This window comes from Papaver somniferum, chromosome 1 (genome assembly GCF_003573695.1).
Source record: "Papaver somniferum cultivar HN1 chromosome 1, ASM357369v1, whole genome shotgun sequence".
In the NCBI taxonomy this organism is placed as follows: domain Eukaryota; kingdom Viridiplantae; phylum Streptophyta; class Magnoliopsida; order Ranunculales; family Papaveraceae; genus Papaver; species Papaver somniferum.
The window spans coordinates 50,446,700-50,465,483 of record NC_039358.1 but is presented as its reverse complement, the minus strand read 5'-3'; the positions used below and the strand labels follow the sequence as shown (position 1 = coordinate 50,465,483).

The 18,784-nt window shown below is 39.1% G+C and overlaps 1 protein-coding gene across 1 annotated transcript; it reads right to left on the bottom strand.

The window, feature by feature from the left end:
• Nucleotides 1-621: 621 nt before the first annotated feature.
• Nucleotides 622-2,050, bottom strand: LOC113328817. The gene is made up of 4 exons (XM_026575826.1): nucleotides 1,315-2,050; nucleotides 1,121-1,192; nucleotides 954-1,026; nucleotides 622-852 (listed from the first exon to the last, which is right to left on the bottom strand). Exons 1-4 carry the CDS (start codon nucleotides 1,738-1,740, stop codon nucleotides 824-826), a joined length of 600 nt encoding a protein of 199 aa, XP_026431611.1. The 5' UTR covers nucleotides 1,741-2,050; the 3' UTR covers nucleotides 622-823.
• Between the last annotated feature and the right edge of the window lie 16,734 nt (nucleotides 2,051-18,784).

The window sequence follows — 18,784 nt, the reverse complement described above, 5'->3', positions numbered from 1 at the left end:
AGGGTACCATGAAGGACTAGAGACCCCTTGTCAGGATACCCAGAGTCATGGGTTTCTTGTCTTTTGCAATTCAGGACCTCCCATAACTACAGATACAAATCCCTTCAACAAAAAACCAGGTAAAACAAGTATGACAAAACAAATTCAATATCTCCTCTATTATTTGGATTATATTCATCCAAGGATGGGTCATGGTTAAAATTGATCTTGTTTGCTTTGCTGGAAATTGACCTTTAGAATCATTTTCTGTAACTATTGGAAGTAAGTTTTATCATGGGTCTATGTTTACTTCCATAACTCTGATTTTGCAAATGTGGAATCTGCCCACCAACGCAAGACAGCATAGCTGAGTCTTAGGGAATACCTTGTTCGCGAAAAAGTACTACTACTATCGCAGAAAACTGTATCATTGGATTCCTTGATATATTGATGAAATGGGTTTTACTTCTATTCATCTCTTTTCAATTACTATAACATGCTTTTGCCGTGCTTCTGATTTCATGTAATTTATATGCTAGAGAGGTATGGGAGATTTCAAACATGGAATGCAGTTCAGTACAAAAGGACCTAACAATTACCACCATTGATGATGACAGAAAAAACTTATTGGACCAAAGGACAAAGAGAAGTGAGATTTTTTATTTTCTTCTTTTGCTTTCAGGTTGTGTCCCACAGCAATGACAAGGTAGAAAATAAAAATTAAAGAGAAGAATTTTCCTTTTCATCTTTACATCTCCTTTTTCTTTTATACTAGTCTTCTCTTCACATCTTTTGAACATAAGCAGACATTAGAGAAGATGGATTGATGTGGGAATCATAAATCTCATTCCCATTTACTTCCTTGGAAGCCACCTGTAGAGATAGAGACAGTGCAAGTGTTTAATCCTCCTGAATGGTTTTGCATTTTTGAGTAAAAATTTAATAATAACCAACAACAGACTCCAATAACTTACTGGTTTTGGTAAATTTGGGTCCAGGAAGAGAAGAATCCAGAAAATCAAAATGCTTCTGAAATGAAGATCTTCCCTGCAAGGAGAATTAAGAATTAAGAATGTATGAAAACAATGCACCCACCCACACACAAAATTGAAGTTGGGAATAAAACAAAAAGAAAAGGTACCTTAAAATGTGTTGCAGAGAAACCTTGTGAGAAATCTAAAACATTCTCCATTGTAGCTTTCTGGTTATTGATCTAGTATCAAACAAAAACAAAAACCCATTAAAGGAAGGAGACAAATGATACAAACTTGTGAAAACGATTGCTAAAAAACAATCTATAATGTATTTGCTGTTCTTTCCCTTTCTCAAACTTACATTGGAAAAGCTGAATAGAGGAGAGCTAGCAGTGTCATCAAGAAGAGAAGGATGATACTGTTGCTGTTGATGTTGGTCTTTAGTTTTCTGTCTTTTGCTATTTTTCTTTGCCAATGCAGTAGCTGAAGAAGTAAAACAAGAACACCCGTTTTCATCATCACAATAGTCTTCATCTTCATGAAAATGTGGTGGACCAGAAGACGCATCAGAAACCATAGACAAATCTTCTTCTTCTTCTTCTTCTTCAGCTGCTGCTTCTGGTTCTTCTGCTTCTTCCATAGCATTGTATTTCTCACTGAAAAAATTACCTCCATTGAAAAACCCACCACTTCTTTTGCCATGATTTTGAGAAACTGAGTGATCTAAATACATAGTCCAACCTGATTCACATCTACTACTACTACATTGGGATGACATTCCATTCATTGTATGAGGTTCCTTTCTATTAAGCTACAAGAAAGCAATAGAGAATTAGAATGGAATCTGGAACCAGATAGGAAATGGGGTTTCTCCTTCTCCTTCTCACTCTCTGGTCTTTATATAATTGTAATATCTGTGATTCTGTTCTCTCAATAGTCTCTAGATATAAAACACAACACACATACAAACACAAACACCTACACGTTCTTCTTTCTCTTTCTAATAACTAACAGAGGAAAAATAAAAAATAAAAGTGTTAAGAGAGTCAGAAGAAAACCAATCAAAATCGTAGATTACTCTTGTCTTGATCTTTCACTCTTTTGTTGTCACCTTAGTTATCATTTTTCTTTACTTCGAGAGAGTGAATCAAAGTTGCCAGTTGGGTTTTGTTTGTGTGTAGGTCAGTGTGTGTAGTGAGAGTGGAAGGAGATGGAGCCACACAACTCCCTCACATGCAATACAGCTAGACACTGTGTACGTTCTAAACAGAAACGGGCAATTTGCTTGCATTATTTCAAATCCCGTGAACAGAAAAGTTGGGAGCCTACATGGGCCTCTCTCGCACTTCATTTCTTTACTTACCCTCTCATTCTGTTTGACCTTTTTTTTTGTGGAACCCTGATTTTGAGCATATCAAATCTTTCAAGGCATATCACATGAAAACAAAAAAAGTTGTGAAATGGCAAAATCAGATTACCCCTTAACCCAAGTTTTTTTAATGGCAAATCTGCCCTTTACGATTAGTGTTAGTAATATTGATTAGTGATTAAATATTTTGTTTAGTGATTAAAGATAATTTTCAGAATTATAAAAGGTTGTTTAGATGATTTTTTTTGATCATGGTTCGGCGAAACATCTATGAGCCGAATCTACCAATTGATGAACGGTTCGGCTCACATCTATGAGCCGAACAACATCCTGAATAGTCCAGAAAAATAATAATTACTGGTTCGGCTTATATTTTGAAAATCGTATGAGCCGAACATCAATTTGTTATTTTTTGGGTTAAAATATTGTTATTGGTTCGGCACATATTGAGAATATCGTAATAGCCGAACCTCATAAATCTGCTAGGTTCGGCACATATTATGATTATCGAATATGCCGAACCCCTATGCATCTCTATCTGTGACTAGGTTCGGCTTGAAATTTCATGAAATTTTAAGCCGAATTGTTCATATACACTTACAGGAAGCTTTTGTGATGAACAATTCCGCTAAAAATGTAACTCAATTTTGAGCCGAACCCAACACTGTAACCGTCATTTAATCGATGAAAAACAACAAATAAGAGATTGGGTTTGTAAAACTTACTTTCTTATCCTTATTTCCGGAGTTGGAGATGCAGTTGGTTCAGTTTCTGGTTCAATTGGTGGTTGATTTTCAGTTTCTACACCTTCATCTTCAATTGGTTCTTCTTCTTCAATTGATGGATTAGAAGACGATTTGGTTTGCCTAGTCCCTAGTTTTCTTTGTACGAGTCATTATGTGGTTGAGTTTAATCGACGATCAAATTTTTACGAATCGACAATTAATCACGATGATGAATTTTTTTTCGCAGGAGGGGGAAGAGTTCGGCTAGAGGAGGAAGAAGAAGAAGAGATGTTAAGGGAAACTGATTTTGATTAGAAAACTGATTTTAAATTTTTATATTAAGGGTATATAGGTAATTGAACTACCCATAGAATATCCCTTATAAAGTCATCCAAGATGGGGCTATTGTTTTGTATGTCTTGAAAGATTTTGGCATGTCCAAAATCAGGGTTATTTTTGTCTCCAACCTACCCACGCAGTTTATTTTATAATTACTCAACATACGCACCACAATCTGGATATTGTTTTTTCCAATTTGCTGCTTCATTCTGGAATCAAATTGAGAACTTCAACTTGTCACTGGGATTTGAACCCACGACGTTCAGTAACAGTACCCAAGATAACATGAGTGGGAGGAGGTGAGGTGTTGTTTCTTTTTGACCTTCACAAATAAGTTCTCGGTGGATGTGTCAAAATATCAGATGCAATCGGCCGCTGCTGATGGCCAACTCTCTTATGCAATTAATATGCCTTTATAACCGATGGCATTGACTAATGATCCTGCAATCCTGCTAATATAAGTGATGATCAATCATAGTTTAGGGTATCTGGTAACGTGATGTGATGGTTACTACTTGATCATGGAGATGTAAATGTTTTGAGTAATTATAAGAAAATATCATCTTAGAAATTAACTAGAGCTAGCAGCAGAGAGAAAGAGAAGAAGTTGACTGGGATTAAATGTCATCACATGCAACCACGTTAAGTCTCTACACTAGTTGAAGCTCTTTTCAAAAGCTAAGACTTAAGAAGAGAGATTCTCTCTCCCTATCTCTATCTATGTGACTGTAACTATCTCAGTATCTCTAGATATATCTTCACTCAACTCTGTCTCATGCACACGCATACACAGACACATGCACATAACTAGGGCACGCACAGAGAGATAGATGTGTGCTGCATCACTTGCACACTTACATATACTAATGTTACTGCGAGTGCACATGCAACTCAATTTTTATCATTAATATTTACATGTTGAGAAGAAGAAAAAGAAAGCATATGAACAAATCTGCAGCTGCATTCTTTTTGAAATTAATTTCGAACATATTAATATCCAACAACTTTACTATTCGGATAGACAAACAAAATCTTTAAATGATAATGTCGAAGAGATGAGTTCAAAAATCGTCACTTTGTGAAGTTTCAAGTTTGATCCTGAAATTCCAATATCTAGATATTACGTCAACATATCTAGATATTGCATTCGTCTGGTTTCGACTCATGACAACTTTTGATGGCACAAACTTTTCTTGTGTAACTTGCTGGGATGATAAGGAGAGAACAAGAGAGAAATAACCTACCAATCATGGTGTAGGGTCTAAAAAGAACTTGCACTCCTTAAAAGAGTGGGCCTTCTCCAGAGAAATGTTATTTTGTCCAGACACTTGATTATTTGAACGTTACCTCACGCTATCAAACTTTTGTATTGCAGCTAATGGCTGATAATTTTTGGTAGGGTTTAGAGCATCCACAGTGGGCGACTAAACCCAAATATTTGGTTTATTAACGAGACGTAGTGGGACGGACTATCGATTAAATCCTGACCATCGACTATATTTCAGACTATATTTGGTCTGGGACCAAGACTAAACCCAAATTTGATCGTGCGGGACCTGAAGGCTACGCCCCACACCAGGCGTACATTTAGTTTACGCCCCACATCAGGCGTGTTTTTAATCTCCACGCCATTTTTTTGTTTTTCAATTTTGTATGGGGCGGACGTTTACACCTCCGCCCCATAAGATGACTTTGATTTTTTAGTGGGACGGGCGGAGATTTAATCGTCCGCCCCAATTTTTTTTTTTTTTATAAAACAACGGGCGGATGCACAGTGTTACGCTCGATCAAATTTAGTCTTCCACCCGTAGCGTCACACACCAGACTAAACTCAAATTTAGTCGTTTTTTTTGGTCTTTGATCTTTGGTTATACTCGCACCACTGCAGTTGCTCTTATAAGACAAATTAGTACTTCATTTTTCCACGTCAAGATTCTACTAGATGATTCTAAATGTGGTGTTGTTTTTAGCTAGTAATGTGGTTTAACCTCAAAAGTAAAAGAAAGTTAGCATCCATCAACTTAGTTGAAGTTTTTTTGATGAACAGAATCCTCAGAGATGTAACGTTAAGTTGGCTAGAAAACTATAACCGATCTTTATGATTAACAGTTTGATTAATCCACGGAATATTTATTGCGGGTTAGCTAGTTTTGTTTCTTGATTCTCTAGATTGGTTTTCATTTCATCACAAGGAATGGAAATTATGGAATGATCAAATATGAAGTTGAAGAATTAATAGAGTTGGAAAAAATGGTTAGAGGTTGCCCTAAAAGCAGGGGAGTTGTTTAGAGGCTAGCTGGAAGTTTGTCTTATTATACCAAATATGGCCCATGTCTAACAATATCTTGAAGATCTCAGGACACAACCTGGCCCAATAGGTTCTTCATTATTTCTTTGTAATTGATTATTAATGATCACATGAATATTCATTATTTATCACTTAGGACTAAAGGTGTACATTTTGTGGGCAGGAGTATAGTTGGAACTTTATTAGCTCAGAATTTTGCTAGTACCTTCTTCATTTTCTCGGAAGAAATCTTATGTTTTGGCCATTAAGTAGGAATACGGTGTTGACAAATTTTGCCTCATTTTTGTGTGGATACAACGCGTGTACCACCGTCTTTGAATTATTCAGGTTGTTTTCTGTAACACCTAGGATATTTTAGATTTTATTTTTGAAAGAAAGGTCTAGATCCATCTACTAACTTATTCGAGTACCGTTTACATGCGCAGCCTCGAAGCGTACACCTTGGTTGTAAGGTGATAGTACCCTGCCTGAATGACAAGTCCAAATCAGGGGTTAATAGCCCTTCTCCTCTTGAACAACTTAGTGCAAATTAATTGAACACCCCTTTTTCCCCATGATGCATACTGTTGAATGTCGACTGAAGCTTAGTGGGGATGACTTTGCCCAAACAAATAATAGCTCCAAATATGGTCCACTAACGCAGATTAAAAGATCATGGTGTGTTATTGTAATGCAACAAAATGAAGATCTATAAAAGTATGATCGACAGACAATTAAAGATCTATAAAGGATATGCGGCATCCAATACCTCTTCTCCAACTTGCAACTCTATATAGCTATGTAGGAAAGTTAACAAAAAAAGGTATCATTGCCATCATGCAGATAATGCTCGTAGCTTCTCTTTCTGTCACTGCCTCACCAATGAATTCAATCTGATTCAAAACTAGTACGTTTCAGATATTTATAAAGTTTAGATTTCTAGCTTAGATGACGATATTTATTTTCATACCGACGTTTAATTCATATAAGTGCATCAATTGCACGTACCATTAAACAGTCGGATTTGTTATACAAAACATGCATATAAAAAATAAATGCTAAAATTTAACAGTTTAAAAGTGCATGTTCATCTTGTTGTCTTGCTCATGTGCCCATGATAGCATAATTCTTAACTCATTTGGTATATGATTCAGATGATTTTCTAATTTTCTTTCTTTTTTTATTTTTGATAAAAAAAAAGAAGGTTAATACATTAAAAACAAACTTGAGAAGATATTATAAAAATTCAAAGAAAGTCTTTTATACACACGAAGAAAAACATAAATGATAAATGAAAAGATGATCAATATCATAATCACAAGGTAAGCATTCACCATAACATCAATGAATGTTACTTATTTTCCTTTAGAAATTGAACACATAGAAGTAATATATTTACGAGGCCATGAAGGAATGACTATGAAGCGTATGCTTTTATGCAACACTTGAATCAAATATCAAAGACCGAAAACCATGCCCAAATGAATCAGAGAACAAGCATATTTGTGCTTTAAAATGACCCGTGTTTAGGTTTCAATAATACATAATTAGACATTTGGGACCGGACTCTCATCAGTTCTATACGGATCATAAACTCTAGTTAGGAAACAAAAAAGAGTCAAACAAAATCCAATTAAAGTATCATTCAGAATTCTAATCAACCAATATGAAATTTGAAGGGATTAAATTTAATCTTAAAAGGATATTGTACATAATACATTGTTTTTCTTTCTTATTAAGAGTGAACAGTTAAATTCAAAGAGAACAAACTTCAAGTTTGTGCCCTAACAACGACGAGTTGCTTGCTCTTTTTATTTTGCTCATCAAATTACATTTGTTATGAGGTTAATTAAAGATTTGCTGATTTTTAGTTCTTTAAGTTGCATTTGTTATTGTTAGGCAGTGGGAATTTTGTTTTTTTGGGCCCCTCTGATATTTGGGCCTAGGGCGGTCGACTCTTAGACCCTATGTCAAAGACGACCTTATTCTAAGAGCATATCCTATGGGTAGTCTCCAAATGGAGACTAGTTCGCTCAAATGAACGACCACTCAATCAAACGAACGAGAGAACCCACTATGGATAAATACAAAAAAAGACACTACACGGGAGACAGTCTCCCGTGCAGTAAAGAAATTTGGGATTTTGATGAGACGGGGGATTTTGATGAGAAATTTGGGATTTTTTTGGACTGTCCCCCGTCCAAAAAAAATAAATAAACAAAAATCATCTAAACGGGGGACTGTCTCCCATTTGGAATTAAAAAACTTCTAAAACGGGGGACTGTCCCCCGTTTGGTGCATTTTTTTTTTGCTACACGGGAGACAGTCCCCTGTGTAGCCCTATTTTTTTGACAGGGGACAATCCCCCGTCTAGTGTTACACTCCCAACCACTCGTTCATCTAAACGAGTGCAAGAACTGGTTCGGGGAAAAAGTGGGATAAAGACTATCCATAGCAGCCTCTAGTCTGCTCAAATTGGCAGTGCGCTCTTTCATTTGAAAAAGTGACATTATCCATAGGATTTGTTCTAAGACTTCGTCTAGAAAAAAAGAAAAACACACACCATTATGTTATTATGGATTTAATTACAAAATTGAAATTTTCGCTAGCACGAGCTCGGTTTCCACAAGAGACCGGATCCGGTAAAACATCCTTAAACAACATAAAATGAAGTTGTTATTTCATAAAATTGTAATGTTGAGAAATTGATTTGCAAAGAAAAAGAAAGATAAATGAAGTAGGTGGAAATGACTGAGATTGAGTTATCATTCATAACTTACTACTAACGGTCATAACTACCACTAATAAACCTCAATCATATCATATGGTGTAGGGACTGCCAGTCAGTCACACTTGGACCATTTTTTCTCTCTTGATAGCTCAACATCCACATGTTATCCAGTCAGCAAGTTTAGTATCTGACGTCATAATTATCATAATATTTATTTTCTTCTAAAAGTCGGTAATAAATACTCCGTTTTGCATTTATTTAAGAAACGTCCAGAAATGAAACCAAGGCACGGTAAAAGGTAAATAACGGTGGGCACTGTCTCGGAAAAAGGCACGGTGATATAGGCATGTCGGAACTTTTGTCCCCTGGGATTGGCCTTGTCTGTAGTTTAACAGATTGATTCTTATTTTGAAGCCCCAAATTACTGTCTGATATGGTTGTCTAAGAGTGTTCTTGTGCCGGTTCACTGCATGAAACGACACGAGACGAGATGATATGGAAAATCTCAGGAATTAAATTTCTCCTTTGCAAGGAAACCAACATCTTGTGAAACGATCTTTAAAGTTGGGTTACACACTTACACAGTTAATAGCATAATCCCACATAGGAGAATACAATTTCGGGAATCCTGTATTTGATAAGTTAGAAATACACCACATATCGCCGATTGGCTATGAATTGTATGCCCAACCTAATAGCCCTACATGAGCTATCAGCCATATGCTTAAAACCTGCCAAAGAAAGCCAGTGGGCTTGTTGCCGGTTTTACATGGGCCTCTGCATTCATAGCCGATTGGTTTTTAATACATGCTACATGCATAAGCTGAAAATGTAATAGTACTGTCGCTGTACCGTTACTAGAACTGGAGCAATACTTGTTGCCAGTTCTACATGGGCCTCTGCATTCATAACGGATTGGTTTTCAATACATGCTGCTGTACCATTACTAGAACTTGAGCAATATCTGTTCATGATGAAGTTGGGTTAAATTTTGAAATCAACAACGGTGTAGGTAGGATTTTTGGGACGTCTTTGTTTTGCACATCTTTTCTCTTATGTTTATTGTTTTGAGTACCTACCGGATTTAAAGATAAGATTAGGGGTGCACATATCCTACCCATACCCGCCAACCCTACCCTACCCGCCAGTTTTTTAACCGTATTCTACCCTATCCGCTATTTGGCGGATAGGGTGACGGGTAAAGATTTTCTTAACCGCCGGTAAACGGGTAGGGTGACGGGTATAGGCCATATCCTACCCACCCTATCTAGGAGTGCACATATCCTACCCATACCCGCCAATCCTATCCTACCCGTCAATTTTTTAACCGTATCTTACCCTATCCACTATTTGGCAGGTAGGGTGACGGATAAAGATTTTCTTAACCGCCAGTAAACGGGTAGGATGGCGGGTATAGGCCATATCCTAGCCACCCTACCCGTTGTGCATCCATGGATAAGATGATATGGAAAATCCCAGGATTGAATTCATAATCCTGTTTGGGGTTGTGGTAGTTTTCACACTTAGAAAACAAGAACAAATTTGCATATTAATTAAGCAAAAGAAAAGTTGAATACAATTATTCATGTATTTTTTATTCATAAATAAGACCAGATTGATACGGAATAGTACGTACCAACTAATTCTGTTTCTAATTATTACATCTTTTAGCACAAAGAGAATTCATACACTTCTCTACTTCATTTCTACCGAGGCTTTTAGGAGTGCTTCCGATGATGCAGGTTGAGACTGCACAACCAAGCTTGCAGTAATCGCCAGCAGAAGATATTTGTGTACCCAGGAATATTTCCAGGCACTAAACCCGATGATTTTGATGATAGTGATCAGAACTAGGGTTATACACAAAACTAGCTTAAAGATGATAGACACGGATTTAAGGTGGTTCGGCATGGTTTGCCTATATCCACGGACGAATCCCCGTAGCGAGAGATATTTTATTCATGAATGTGTTACAATCGCTTTGTGATGTATATTTTTTCACCCCTCCCAAGGGTTATTATTCCCCTTATTTATACAGTTGCGAATTAGGTTCTTCTTCTCATTTCATGGTAGGCATAAATTGTATTAAGTTTCCCTGCATGCCTCCTGGCCATGCCTTGCATGCCTCCTGACATTAATCTGCCATGCATGCCTCCTGGCATTAACCTTTCCTGCATGGCTCCTGGAATTAATCTGCCCTGCATGCCTCATGGCATTAACCTGCCCTGCATGCCTCCTTTCTGCTGTCGACCGTGACTGTCAAGCTTTGCATGGTGCGACCTGCTGGCAGACTGCCTTGACTGGTTGACATGGCTGGAAATTGGATGGAGGCTGGATGGCAGCACAACTGTCAGCATGGATAGGGACTGGCTGGCAGTGCGGCAGAGTACTTATCTGGAAACTGGTTAGACGCACGACTGGCAACTCGGCTTCGACAGTTGACCAACAGTTGACTTTGACCATTGACCGGGCGTTGATCTTGACCATTGACTGGGCGTTGACTTTGAAAAAGCGGGAGTATAACAACCACACCCAATATTTTGATTAGCAATCTGTATGGACTAACTCCAATATACTTTCTAGAGAATCAACTAGACAGTCAGACTCAATCTAGAGAAAAGTATATCGAGGAGTTGATATCTCTCTCTTGATTTGATTTTACTCAAGCAAATAGAAATCTGCGAGTCTTTATCAAATACAAGGATAATAAACTTGGAAGGTACCAAAGACCAATATCCAAAGATCAATCAATATCCAATCAACAACCAAAGGTTGGATTTCACTATTGGTCGATACAACGCACAACCTGTATTATTTCAATTACATGACAAAATATAACGCGAAATAGAAATAACACAGACACCAAAAATAAATTTAACGAGGAAACCGCAAATGCAGAAAACCCCGGGACCTAGTCCAGGTTGAACACCACACTGTATTAAGCCGCTACAGACACTAGCCTACTACAAACTAACTTCGGTCTGGACTGTAGTTGAACCCTAATCAATCTCACACTGATTAAAGGTACAATTGCGCTCCGTACGTCTTTGATCCCAGCAGGATACTACGTACTTGATTCCCTTAGCTGATCTCACCCACAACCAAGAGTTGCTACGACCCAAAGTCGAAGACTTTAGTAAACAAATCTGTATCACACAGAAAAGTCTACAAGGATAGATAAATCTGTCTCCCACAGATAAACCTAAAAGTTTTGTTCTGTCTTTTGATAAAAATCAAGGTGAACAAGAACTAATTGATAAAACAGACTTATATTCCCGAAGAACAGCCTAGTATTATAAATCACCTCACAATAATCTAAATCGTATCATAGCGAAAGTAGATATTGCGGAATGAAAAACGATGAGACGAATATGTTTGTGATTTCTTTTTATCTTGCCCTATCGGAGATATAATCTCAAGTCAATTATTCAATTGAACTCGTACGATAGAAAATGGCAAGATCAGATCGCTCAACTACAAGAGAAATAGTTTCGTCTGGCTTCACAATCCCAATGAAGTCTTTAAGTCGTTAATGGACAGGGCCTCGAGAAGAAACCTACGATTAGAGGAGAATCGACTCTAGAAAACCAACTAATATCACACAGGAGGTGTGGGGATTAGGTTTTCTAATTGCTAGAGTTCTCCCTTATATAGTCTGTCAAATCAGGGTTTGCAATCAATGTTAGCTTGGTAACAAAGCATTCAATATTCACCGTTAAATGAAAACCTGATTAGATTCAAGATAATATCTTTCAACCGTTAGATCGAAAACTAGCTTGTTACACACAAATGAAATGCACGTTTCTAGGCTTGTGTAACCGTACCCAAACTTGTACATTTTTTGGTTCAACAATAGTTAACCAAATGGTTAGCCATATGATCACTTTCATATCAACCATATTCTTCTTCACCATAACTAGTTCAAGAGACTCAAATGAACTAGCTAGAGAGTTGTTCAATTGCAAGGAAATCTTATGCAACTACACAAGACACAATCGAAGCAAAAATGATTTGATTCACTCGAATCGGTTCATGAACTATATAGCCACGGTTTGCAATTTGCATTCCTTAGTTTATATAAGAATAAGTTCACAAACATCGTTTTTAGATATAACCTACTCAAGTTCGCGGACGGAGTTCACAAACTCCAGAAGAATTTCTCGGGTCGAGAACTTCCGCCAGTTCGCGGACTGGATTCGCGGACTGAGTTCGCGGACTTAGCTCACACCACTATTCCGGTTCTCTTAATCAACAAAGTTCGCAAACTTCGGTTCAAGGAATAAGGACTTATACATATATGTGTTTCCACAACAATGCTTATATCCTCCAATAGTTATATAATCTAAACTCTCATTTCAATCATCGAAACATTCTTAGAGGACGTTGATATTCTATAGTTGTTATTCACAAACTATTTTTCGTCAAAGTAAGCAATTTTCAAAGTGATTAAAACTTGTCATGACTTTCGTCACTAGGTAAAGATGAACTTGGCTAAAGCGAAAGCTTACTAACACATATTTCGAGAAATAGATAGGCGAGATAAACTCGCTCGAAAAAAATAAAAAATGTGTATAATCTAAGTCTATATAGCAAAACGACTTTTGTCTCAAGATAGGAGATAAATAGACTTTTGAGTGATAGATAAGTTCAAGTCTCCACATACCTTTTAGTCGATGAAGATCCACTGGTTCCTTGAGTAGTCATTCGTCTTGTATGATGATTGCCATGGAGTTATTGAGCTCAAGTACACTTTCTATCCTAGTCCGAGACCTTAGATATAGTAGACTAGAAATAAAGACTTATAGTTTTGATCACTAACATTGACAAACATGCTTGAGATAGAAACACATGCGAGTTCGACCGATCAATGCTCTAACAGACTTCATGTAGCACTGGACTTGCTGGTAGGCACTTCAGTGGGTCGGCTGGTGGCAGCTGAATATTGGCCCAAAACAATATTTTGGCCCAATATGTGGTATTTTTACTCATGGTACAAACATCTCCCCCTCTTAACCTCCAACTTGTTGGGGGTTAAGAAAATTTCATTTCCCTTGAACAATGGCAAAATTCTCCCCAAAGTGTGGATTATTGCTGCTGAAGTGATTGGCAACCTTCCCTTGCTGTTTATAACAATCATAATCAATACGCCCCCAAGTGAGGCTGTTGTGATTGGAAGTTTGGCGGGCAACAGTTGAGCATGAACCATTGTTGTATGCAGTAACTGAGCTGAAGGTCGAACTGGTCTGCAATGAAAGCGTGATACTGGAGCGGAGTAGTTGATTGAAACTGGAGTGCAGTGGATGCAAGTGAGAGATGACCAGAACAACTACTGGTGAAACTGGATTGCAGATGCAGAAATGATTGTTGAGAGTGAGCGGCAGTTGTTTCCGCGAGACGGGTCTGTAGCAGTTGAATCGAAATCGGGCTGCAGCGGTTAATGCGAAACTGAACTGTAGCAGTTATATAGAACCAGACTGGTAACAGTCGTTGGAAAAGATAAGCTATCGTTAAAGTCAATGAGATGGAATATGTGTCGTCTGTTGTTGTAAGCAAAACTTGAATTTGCATACTGATAGTGATTTTCGACAGAACTGGGTAGCGGTAGTTGTTGGCACTAAACTGCTGTCAACTACAGGCTGAGATGCGACAATTGTGAATGAAAATACGACAGTCATTGGTGAGATCCTTCAATATTGGGGATGGTAATAGAATTTTGGTGTCGCTGAAGCTCTAGAGGTTTGGGATATTCTACTGGATATAACATCGATCTTTATATGTCGTTAGGATAACAACGATGACTAAAACTGAGATGCACAATTGCAGCGGGACTAGAACGCCATGAGCGCAGTAAACTGGATTGTAACTGTCATATAAAACTGCTCTGCAGTAGTAATGAGAAAAATTGGATTGCAACAGCTTCGGGCAAAGCTGGACTGCAGTAGACGCGATCGATTATACTGCAGAAAATACGAATGAAGTTGCACTGCGGCAGCTGCGATTAGCTATACTTCAGGAGCGACGAGAAAAACTGCACTGCAGCAGCTGCGACCAGCTGGACTGCAGTAGTTTCGATCAGCTGGATTATAAGTGTTGCGAGTAAAACTGGACTATATCAGTTGCGTCCAACTGAGTGCAGCAATTGCTAACAAAACTGGACTACATCAGTTCGATCAACTGGACTGTAGCAGTTATTAATCTTTCTGTGGCGATCGATATATTAAGGTATATGCTCTCCCCCTCTTAATCCTGTAACTCGTTAGAGGATTAAGAAGTTCGGGTTACCCTTTGTTTTGATTTTCAGCGGCTGAATTTCGCATCGCATTTAGGCGCTACGTAACTCGCCCCCAAGCGTGTGGAGTATGACGTAGCTCGCCCCAAAATGGTTACTTTAGACCATGAGGTGTTACATATCTCTCCCCCAAGTGATGGTCATCCACGTTGAAGTGATATGCAACTCGCCCTCAGAAGATAATGATTGCCATGCTGCTCAATGCTCGCACAAGGGTGCACAACCTTGCTGCATCTTGCTTACGCATGAGATGAAGTTGAGGGTGTCTGCTATCTGGAATCCGTGCAGGGGGCCAATCCCACTATTCCATATGCGCGCAAAAATAGAAATATGTGCATCTCCACATGCTTTGCATGCGAAAATGCTCGCCACATTGTAGATGTCTCACTGGACAGAAGTATGCATGATATGATAAAAATAATCGAAAGTATTGAAATTGTATGCGCACCGTATTAAAAGTGTTACGATGCCATGCTGAAGAAGACGGTTCGAGCATCTCGGCTCTATAACAGTTGCTATATTAGTTGAATCAAAACTGGGCTGCAGATAGTTGTCGTGGAACTAGATATAAGCATCTGTGATCAGCTGGACTATAACTGTTGTGAGGAAAGATGGGCTGCAACATTTGCGATCAACTGCACTGCAATGGTTGTTGAGAAACTGGACTACAACAGTTCGATCAGCTGGACTGTAGCATTCCTTTGATGATTGAATGCGACCATTTTCGATGTTTCCATTTTAAATTCTAAACATTAAATTTTCTCCAAAAATTGAAATTCTGCCCTCATGATGTTGGAAATCAACGCGCGATCACAACGAGCCAAAAATCACCCAATTCAGACGAGGGATGAAGAAGATATCAAGGAAGCAAAATTGAAGATCAAGCCCAAGAAGAATAAAGTGCTCAAGCCCATAGGGGGCATATAAATCCGCATGACCAACTGAATGGGGAGGAAATGTCCCGGGCTTATGGCTTGACTATCTTGTAACTCGGCTAACTTGGCTTCGCGCAGCTTGGCTCGGCTCGGTGTGGAAACATCCACGATAGAAATGAAGTGGGGCGTAAATATCCGAAACGATGATCAGTGAGTTGGCCGCCGGCCACCGCTGCCGCCGGACGCCGCCGCTGGGTATTAATTTTCCTTTCCATTTATGAATTGGTCATCAAAACTTTCCAGACACTTCCTCTAGGGTTATGGGATCAACCAAGGATGAGGCATCAATAGTCAAGCCCAAGCAAATGGGTGCAAAAGACAAAGCCCATACAATGGGTATAGATAACCAAAGGTGTAAAAGAAGTAGGTGTAAGCATACGGGGTGTAAACATTCGAAGGCAAGACATACTTGGGCTGAAACATTCTTAAGCCTCGACTCGGCTAGCGGCTCAGCTCAACTGCCTGACTCCACTCTACTGGGTGTAATCATCCTTCAATGCAAACAAAGTGAGGTGGAAATATCCATGGGAGTACAAAAACAGGATGCACTGCGAAGCACTGGAAATATCCGGCAGACTGTTGACGGACGGAGTTGGACGACGCTGACATGGCCGCCGGCAGCCGCCAACGTCAACCTGCTGCAGCTATCGTTGCCGGAGAAGATAACGATGACGCTGTCATGACGGCGTTACCTCGGACGGTCCTGATTGGACAACTTGTTAACGAAGTTAAAATAACTTGACAACATCATAACCCTTCTAACGGTGTTATGTCATGATAATGTCATGCTGAAGTCACTAAACACTGAGCTGCTGACCGTGTTATTCTTTTGACGTGGCACACTATGCTTCGCAGTTCTTGCTGACGTGGAAGTTCACTACTGACGTGGCTCACTCTGGTTGGAAAACGTTGCTGACATGGCGTACTATGCTGACGTGGCGAACTCTGGTTGGCAATCCTTGCTGACATGGCACTGCTGACGTGGCACACTATGGTTGGTACGCCTTGCTGACGTGTCGTGCTAACGTGGCAGCTACGGTTGAAGCAGGTGAACGACACCCAAACGTGGGTGACAGGAGTTGGATGTGGGTTCCGTAACCTCTAACGAGGGTGATAGCAATTTAAAGTGGGTGACGAGTTTTGCTGTGGGGGTGAACGTCACCTTGGACGTCGGGGTTGGCCGCCGGCGCTGTCTGCCGGTTTTCTGCTGCTGCATTTTTTTAAACCTTTCGCCACGGTTATTCTGGATTGTTGCCATTTGTTTTGAACTTTTGTAACAGTCCCTCTGAACTGTTGTCTTTACACATGCCCTTTTGCAACAGTTTTTTGTGAACTGTTGTCGTTTCTTTAGAACTTCTCTGCTACAGTTTTCTGTAACTGTTATTCGGGTGCTTTGGTTGACCTTTTCAGGAGCCTTTCGTGATGATTTTCTTGAGATTCTCTTTAGGGTTTGCAAGTGCCTAAATATATAGGCAGCTAGACAAACCTGCGAACATGACAATAGTGATTTTGACATACTACAAACTTGAATATATGGACGCTGCGTTATCTGGAAAGCAAACTCTTCGAACTTTTGACTTGAACATGTTGTGGATCGAACATCCATCTAATAGTTTTAACGATCATTGTGGTGATACAGTTCTGATGGCTTCTAAAGGTGCTAATTTTAGCAGAACTCAAACTACGAAACTGGATTGTAGTAGTTGCGTTCAACTGGACTGCAATTATTGTGATTAACTGGGTTGCAGCAGCTATGATCAGCTGGACTGCAACGATTGTGATCAAAACTGGACTGCAGCAGTTACGATTAACTGGACTGCAGCAGTAATTGTTGAAGGCGTCCAAACTTCCTATCTCTCGAACACGATTTTGAAGCTTTTTGTACTACTTTTCTCAACGGGAAAACACGATTGTTTTTCTCGTAGTCCCCTTAATCGGCGCCAATGTTTGTACCCAGAAACATTAATCACGATTACCCGGTCATGCCCTGCATGCCTCCTGACATTAATCTGCCATGCATGCCTCCTGGCATTAACCTTCCCTGCATGGCTCCTGGCATTAATCTGGCATGCATGCCTCCTGGCATTAATCTTCCCTGCATGCTTCCTTTCTGCTGTTGACTGTGACTGTCAAGCTTTGCATGGGGTGACCTGCTGGCAGACTGCCTTGACTGGCTGACATGGCTGGAAACTGGATGGAGGCTGGCAGCACAACTGTCAGCATGGATAGCGACTGGCTGGCAGTGCGGCAGAGTACTTATCTGGAAATTGGTTAGAAGCGCGACTAGAAACTCGGCTTCGACAGTTGACCAACAGTTGACTTTAACCATTGGCCGAACGTTGATCTTGACCATTGACCGGGCGTTGACTTCATGTAGCACTGGACTTGCTGGTAGACACTTCAGTGGGTAGGCTGGTGGCAGCTGAATAGTGACCCAAAACAATATTCTGGCCCAATATATGATATTTTTACTCATGGTACAAACAATATCGTACGACCACATTCTATGGCGCACGTAAGATGGCAGTAGTACTTATCTTCTCTAGCAGCACATCTGATAAGCACATATTCTTTGTAACATCCCAATGCTGAACTTAACTCTACACACATTCCGAACATAAGCATCATCATTACGAAAGCCATCTTCATATGTTTCCCCTCCATTCTCACTTATGCTTAATAGTACGATATTAACTCGTTCTTGTCTCAGTTTTTTGCTCTGGAATTTTTTTAATATTGAAAATTCTCTTTCGAAGACCAATTTATAGGATTCACCTCAGACCATGGCATTAAATTTGTCCATGCGTGTATATTAGCATTTACTATAGCATATTTGCATTTATAATAAAATATGTGCAGAATCTTCGTATATATTAGCATCAACTATTGCATATTTGCATTTATAAACAGAGAGATAGATGCGTGCTTCATCACTTGCACACTTACATATACTTTGTTATTATTACAAGTGCACATGCAACTCAATTTTTATAATAAATATTTACATGTTGAGAAGAACAAAAAAAAACATATGAACAAATCTGCAGCTGCATTCCTTTTGAAATTAATGGTGATAATGAATTTCAAACTAAGGTATCTGATATTAATATCCAACAACTTTACCTCTCAAGTAGTATCGGGGAGAAATATCGCACA